The sequence below is a fragment of the Alligator mississippiensis genome, chromosome 2, assembly GCF_030867095.1.
Source record: "Alligator mississippiensis isolate rAllMis1 chromosome 2, rAllMis1, whole genome shotgun sequence".
Taxonomy (NCBI): Eukaryota; Metazoa; Chordata; order Crocodylia; family Alligatoridae; genus Alligator; species Alligator mississippiensis.
The window spans coordinates 65,435,359-65,443,293 of record NC_081825.1 but is presented as its reverse complement, the minus strand read 5'-3'; the positions used below and the strand labels follow the sequence as shown (position 1 = coordinate 65,443,293).

Genomic DNA, 7,935 nt, shown 5'->3' with positions numbered 1-7,935 from the left:
TATGCAGGAGACACATGTCTGTGGCAGGAGACAACACACACAGTTCTTAAAAATTGCTAAAGACAGCATGAGATTCTATTTTTTTTTTTGGTAAAGAGATGGAAATTGTGATTTATGATACTCTTGTATGTATTAAGTGCTAAGAAAGCATTATCTTGTTATAAACAAAAGAATCACATTAATTTGCACTGCAACAAAGGAAAACAGTTCATATGCATTTATTTGAGATAAAGAAGTATGAATGTCATAAGCATTATTCATATTGTACACTATTACATAAATGGCTATTGTTAAACAAAAGCAGATATTAGATATGCATTATATTTTTTCCTGTGTTTGTATTTAGGAGGTACACTGGAAATTGAAAAAAGGAAAATTGGAAAAATGATGTCAGGACATCACACACATTGACTGATTCTGTAGTTGATCGCCTATAGGGACAACAGTTCATTCATACTGCATACTGTCAACTGCAGGATCTGACACTATCAGCATTAGTCCACATCTCTGAATATTTTTTTTGTCAGTAGTGAGATGAGAACGCACTAGAGACATTATGAACATTTGCCATGGGAATGCTGACCAGAATAGAATATTTTTGAAGTTTTCTAACCAGCATTTTCTTATAATGTTTGCCAAAATACTGGTAAATCAGAAGAAAATATTCTAATTAGCACTGTTCTTTTTTTTTTTTTCACTGAAATTCTCAAGATGGGATTTCTCAAACAACATGCTTTTTATTCAATTGATTTTAGATGGAGAAACACTGTACAGTAAATTAAGCAGTTCTGGACTCAACAGTTGAACAACATAGAAGCTCTACATATCCCTTTCTAGCCCCTCATTTCGTGATGCAATGTGGTATTTCAAAAGAAAAATAACCCCTGCTTTTAATTATTTCTGTGACCGCATTGAAACATAAAAAAATACTGTTTTGTTTCTACTAATTTGTCTGGGTTTGAAGCGCACCACTTAGCCAAACATTATTCCCTGTGACTGATAACGATGTTAATGGACTAATATTAGGAAACCCCTACAGAGAATATATTGTAACCTGTATCTAGCAAAGCTCCCTCTGCTACTGTTCTGCTTTCATGCAGAGATTGTTCCTACTGATTAGTTTTACATTCAAACATTCTCAAGAGTGATGTTACATCGAGCATGTCAGCATGTTAGTTTTGAGGTTAACTGTAAAAACAGTGAAGATATTTTAAAATATTATTGCTTTATTCTGATGCAAAAATAATTTAGAGGGGATAAAAATAACAAATAGAATTGTGCGCTTCATTGGTCACTACTCATTTACGGTCTTGTTCAACTAAAAATCATCTTACACAACATTGACATCTACAGATAGAAGGTTATGGAGACTTGCAGCTTCCAAAGCCTTATATAATCCTAAATTATTTGTTATCTATTTCTAAAATTGAATTTCATTACTGTCCCAAAGTATTGAGGTATTTACATTTGTTATTGTAACATTTTGCAATTGGCTGTTGCTTTGTGCTACTGCATGCACTCCTTGTTCTGTGGTTTAAAAATAATATCCGGATGGAATTTAAATTTTTTTCAGGTGCTGCATGCTAGCAAGCCAAATAGCAACATTTTCTACCCAATGCCATGCCTACTTTACATAAAAGTGCGCTGTTAATAAGAAATATATAAATTCATAATCTGAAATAAAGATATCCTTCAACCTGTAGGGACAACAGAAATAAAATCTACCCTGTTCATTATATAGCACTGTATTACCTAACAAGATAATGTTACTATTTTGCCATTTTTTTATTATAGTATACATAAGACATCACAAAATCAGTAGACTATTACATGAAATCAGTAAGACTGACAGCATTTGGCCATTATAGACCCACATAGTACCTCTCATGTAAAACTATAATTCACATTATACTGTGTCACAGATGCTATTGATAATTTTATTATTTTTAAATGACAGTTTTGTTGGCTCATAAGGACTTACACTTCTACACTCAGCATGTAATTGTTGTGCTACACAAAGCATATTTTCATCTCTGATTTAAACATAAGCTTCATTCAATACTCATTATCTGAAAGCAAATTCATATCGTAGCACAAAGAATTTCCCTCCCACTATATTTTGCTTCATTTTAAATAAAACACTTATCTTAAAATAAATATAAACATAAATATATTTAAAAATACATTATTAAAATGCACTTTTATAGGCAGATGACAGTGTAGGTCATCCCTTAAATAAAATAAACTGTGGAAAAGTGGCTGGAAATACACTTATAGCTAGGTTAGCAAATCAAGTGAAAAAGCCTATATTGGCTAATGCAGGTAAAAGATACAAGATCTACCTATGTGAAGGTGCTTTTCATTCAAGGTATATAGAGAAAGAATAGCTTTAGTTAGATGTTGCAGTTTTTCTTTCTGCTTTTTTATCTCAGCATATCTCGACTCCGAAATTGTTTCCGTAGCTCTCTGAGATGTTTGCTTGTAACAGTCATCACACAAGCATAGTAATCCTTCAAACCATATTTTGGGGGTCCCTGTTAAGAGTGAACAACCAAACGATTAGAAATGATACTGTGCACTAAATTCCTTACCACTAGATTCAATTTTACAGGCATTCATACAAACCAGGTACGCTTCTCATTACTATATAACACTGAAGAATCAACTCTTCCCACAACATAGAGAAGAGCTATGAATTTAGGTGGACAGAAATAGGGAGTTTCCAGAACTATGTCACTTCTCTTTCCTCAATCCCCACCTCCACCCAACTATATTTATTCAGACACAGCTTAGTTTACATTCATAGTTACAGAAAAAAGAATATCCTCTGTGTTCAGGAATCTCCTCTTTTTAAGATACATGTCACTATTATTTCTTCATTTTTATAATTATATCATAAATACATATTTTAACACAGTACAATAAAAACACCAATAATTATTGGTATTTATGGGATCATATTTGGTGTCAACCAATACCATTAATGTAGACAACTGACATACAGTCTTCTTTATACTGTGTTACCTCAATCCTGAACAGTCAGTGCTACAGTTCTGTAATGTTGGCTAGTACCTATGAATGGGAAGGAAGGATAACCCAGTGCTCGGTCAGCAGCCCATCCTGGAACTAAAGAGGGTAGGGTTCAGTTTCTTACTCTGTGCAACAGTGAGCTTAGGGCTCCTGTTACTTTAAAAGAGTGAAACCGCAGCAGATGGAGCCCAGGCAGCTGAGCAAGGGTCACTCTTGTGGGTGGCTGGGGAAGGGCAGGGATTGGGGAGCATACAAGCCCAGGGCCTGAGACAGGGAAGCCATTCTGGCTTTGCAAACTGAAGGGGAAAGAGCTCCAGGAAAGGAAGGCTGAAGAAGAATTCCTGGCTGATACCTGGGCTACCCTGGGGAAACAGCAAGGAGGATTCTGCTGGCTTGCAAGGGGATACGACTCAGGGTAGAGTGGAGTTTGTGGTACAGCTAAGGAACTAATGTTTTGGTGCAGACTCAGCGTGGAATTGTGTTTTGACCAGAGGACTTTTTCCTTTGTTATAGTTTAAACTGGTGGTTTGGGTGGGGAGTATCAGGGGTGTAGGAAGTCCAGCAGTGCCCAGAACAGGGTGGGACAGGGCCAGAGAGTGCCCGAGAAAGCATGGATACCAGGGCCAAGAGGCCCAGAGCCAAAGTAGATGGGATAAAGGCAGAAGCCTTGAAGCAAGGTCCAGTGCACTGGGCCTGGGCTAGAAAGCCCAAAGAAAGGAAAGGGGTGAAGGTCAGGAAGACTGATGCCCAGCAAGAAAGAGTGATTGAATGGCACCATCTGTGAGGCATGGCTGTGGCTACACGGGAGGTCAGAGGCCACAAAATTAGCCCTTAAGGTGATTAGTGCCCTGGGGACACAAACGAGCCAAGAGAGCCCACTTAATGCTTAAGGGGCAGGATTGGGACCAGTGGGGTCTGAACGGGACCTGCTGGTCAGAGACAGACAAGGGCTCAATTTGGAAACTGAGGGCAGCCTTCCCATTCACCCTTCAACTCATTATAATCAAGGTCTGGCAGGAAAGGGAAAAGGAAGGGGACCCAGGGAGCTGGATCAGAGCAGGAGTCACAAGGCTATCAGGGGGTATCACCAGTGCCCCTGGGACCTGGCACTATAGACTTCCTGTGTAATACTGACAAAACATGGACAGTATTACACAGGAATACCTATTCCTTTGTTCCTTATTTCACTAGAATAAATAATGAGGGCTAAAATTGTTTTAACACAAATTAATAGCATAAATAAATTATCAGGGCTAAAATTGTTTTAATTTACATCTGATATCCAGGAAAGGAAGGCTGCAGAAGAATTCCTGGCTGATACCTGGGCTACCCTGGGGAAAAAGCAAGGAGGATTTGTCTTGAGACAAATGATTGGAATGTCAAGGGGACAGACTACCTTACAGGTCACTTTGGTTAAAACAACTATGGAAATTTAAAAAAAATATTGTGGCATCTCAGATATAACAATCTTGGAGTTTATGCAGGTTTCACTATGCCATTTATAAAACTGAAGCATTAGATAGTAAAGCCTGAATTCCACTTGGCCTTATTTATTTTCTATTGTATACATAGAAAAGCTTGGAATATTACACAAATATACTAAAATGTTTTCTCCCTCTTAGTAGTTATCTGTTTTTTTTTAAAGAACAATTAAAATGCAAAGGACAACCACAGTAACATAACATAGCCTGTAAATGAAATAGCAGAAACAACACTTGGGTGAATGCATTATCACCTTGCGAGAGATTTATGGTTACTGTTTAAAAGTGAAAAGAATACATGCATTTCCAAGGAAGTTTGTTGTACTATTTAAAGAAAGTAGACAAATAGATTGCAAACATGCAATGAAAAACACATTAACTGATTTCCTTATTAATGTTTTAATTTTTTTTTAAATTTAACAAATAGGTCCATCATTTATTGTTGGATAAAAATACGTATTTTAAAAAATGCACTAAGCTACACCATCCATGAACTTTTAAAGTATCCATTGCTGCTATATCTATCTAGTCAGTATATTAAATTAAGAGAAAGCACATTTTCCCTTCACAAACACTTTCCAATATTTCCACCCTTTTTTAAATCAGTGTTTCATTTTAGTTCTTGCTTTTTCAGACCGTTTACTTTAAATAGACTCATATTATATAATGACATGCTCCTAGGTCAAATGCCTGATTAAAAAATGGGTCTTACAATGTGTCCTTGAGTGGCAATCCAATGAGAAGTGCCAGGATGAAAAACTACCTTGTCTTATCAGGTAGCCTGCAAATCTAGCACATGTAGATGAAGACAATTTCTTGATAGTGTCTGAAGGTTCCTGATACGGACTTCCCCAGACTGCTTCAATGAAGCCCCCTGCAACTTAGGGGATGTTTTCATAAGAAAAAAGTCAGCATAATTGTATCATCTAATGTGGAGGCATGCACTACCTTTATATTAGCTACCATACATAACTATAGTAGTGAAGATGTAGTTATACATGCTTCAGTTGGCGCCAGCAACCTCAGTACATACCCAGAACACTTGTTTGGGTTGCTAGCTCATTCTACAACGACTTCACCATTCACTATTATTTTAACTCCTGCTAGATGGATTAAAGTGACTTGTGCTATGCCTAAGTATCTCACACTTACAAGTCTTCTTGATCTAGAGACATCCTAGGAGAGGAGTTTGACAGGTGGTACACCTTTCAAAGTATTATTCCTAACCATTCACTAACATACAACTTACAACATAGAACACATTCAGCACTGATATCCACACATTCTCTGAAATCTTAGGAGTTCATTAGGGCAGTGGTTCTCAACCTTTTTTGTACCAGGATCCATTTGTAAACATCCATGGCCAGTCTCGACTCAGCGCCCCTTATTGTTGACCGACTGCCTGGAACTCTGCCAGCCTGCAAGTGGAAAGCCACAGCCTTTAATGGAGAATCCATTTTTAAAGTTTGTCTGTGACCCTTTCATATATTCTTGAGACCCACTTTTGGGCTGCAACCCACGGGTTGAGAAATGCTGCATTAGGGATTGTAGGGAATATATAATCTGCTAGGGATTCCTTATTTTTAATCAATAGGATATAACTGTCAAAAAACTTCTATACCATTTCAACCCAATATCAGAGCTATGGCACCACTGTTAAGCTAGCCATAAACTCTTGAAACAGCTTAATTAGTAGATAAAATGAACTGACAGACAGATGGAGAAGTAGAGGCTGGTTTCTCAGTTTCCATGCATTTTCATTCTCTGAAACAAACTGAATCTGCAGAAAGTATTAGAGAATGACTCCATTTCTTCTGTTACTGGTTTCAGGGACAAAAGTATACATGAAGCAGCAATTAGAGCTAAGAGAACTACAATTGGATATCATTCTGAATCTCTCTTTTCTATTTTTTCAGTATTAAACTACTCCAAATGTTAGTAGCACTTATTCTGTACCAAAAATTCTGGATCCAAGCTTCAGCTTTTGTAAGTCAGCATAGCTCCACTTAATTCAGTAGAATTATGTTCATTTTTACCTGAGGACTTGGCATATTGTAAGCTTGTTAACATCCCTACCATGGCAGGTTCTGGAACTAAGGGGCCTAAAAGCATGTCCTACCCACATATGCCTCTGATGCACTCAACACCTGGAAGTATGCCTGTAGGGCTGCTCCAAGGGGCCCTCTCCTAGGCATGCTGGAGACAGAGGGCTAAAGAACAGAACCTGGAGCAGCCTCACTAATGAACTTCTTGGTTTGGAACATGCCTGAAGGCACAGATGGCTAGGGTATGCTCAGGCCCCTCAGTGCCTGGACCTGCTGGCACAGCAGTATAGACAAACCCTTTGTTAAACCTTCAATAGTGAACCCTAATTTTAACAGGCTTTCTAATAGGAACAAGATATGCTTGTCCCTCTCTTGCCTGGCTGAGTCCATAGCCAGTAATCAAAAGATAAATATATCTGTAACCTCCTTTAATGCTTATTTTATTTCATTCCAATTTCATTTTCATTTAAAATTAGATGTTCTTCAGCTATGCAATCCACAAATATAATTTTTCACCCAAAATTCTGACAGAAAAGCAATTAAAAGAACTAAGCAATAAACTAACACACAACTGTGTGATGACTACTTTATTTAATTCCAACCCCACAATATTTGCTGTCTATCTTTTTCCCCAGTACCTGAGTTATGACAACATTAAAACAGGACCTGAAATGCCATTTTCTAGGGAGTGGTAAATGAAATTCACCTTTACTTTGCCTGTCTTAGCGAAGACTGAGCAACTGTGGCATCAGCCAGATATCTAACATTAACTATTATGAGTCAAGCATAGTTGTAAAATGTTAACTCTTTTATTGTAAGGAACACCGAGTATTAGGAAAACAGAAATGGTTAAGTGTTGAAAATATTAATTACAATATGTAAATCTCTGCAATCTTGACTGACTATGAAATATGTATAGTAAATAACAAATAAAGTAAGAAAATATAACCAGAAATTAGTAGAGTTCATGCTTATAATCTAAGCTTTCTCAAAATTAAGTGTCCTGGTCTCCTTCTTCCCCAGCCAAATTTCTATGACCCAACCTTTTAATTCTCATCATTATTTCTTGCCTACCGTGATTTGAAGTTCACTCTGTAGAAAATATTTCAGGAAATTCATGGATTGTTCATCTTAATTTCCTGATTTACAATTTGAATACATGAGTTCTGCTCTATTGATGAAATCAACAGAACTCCTTGCTGAAATTATCGGGAGTATTGGTTATAGCTGTGTTGGTCTATTTTTCTAACTATTTAGTTGGTCTAATAAAGATATCTCATTTACCTGAAGAACCTTGTCTTGCTGAAATGATAGCCTTATTATGCACTGGAAGCACACTACAGCAAGTACTATACGATGAACTATAAAGAGGACTAAAT

At 37.1% G+C, this 7,935-nt stretch overlaps 1 protein-coding gene across 6 annotated transcripts in view; it reads right to left on the bottom strand.

Moving 5' to 3' along the window:
* Window positions 1-202: 202 nt before the first annotated feature.
* The window catches only part of MICU3 (mitochondrial calcium uptake family member 3), a 117,160-nt gene continuing 109,427 nt past the window's right edge, over window positions 203-7,935 (bottom strand). For 3 of the 6 annotated variants that reach the window (XM_059721784.1, XM_059721786.1, XM_059721787.1), the window contains one exon: window positions 203-2,534. In XM_059721784.1, the coding sequence (XP_059577767.1) occupies window positions 2,424-2,534 (111 nt within the window). In that variant the 3' untranslated portion in view covers window positions 203-2,423. The remainder of the gene's footprint in view (window positions 2,535-7,935) is intronic. The other 3 variants (XM_059721785.1, XM_059721788.1, XM_059721789.1) reach the window with 1 other exon arrangement.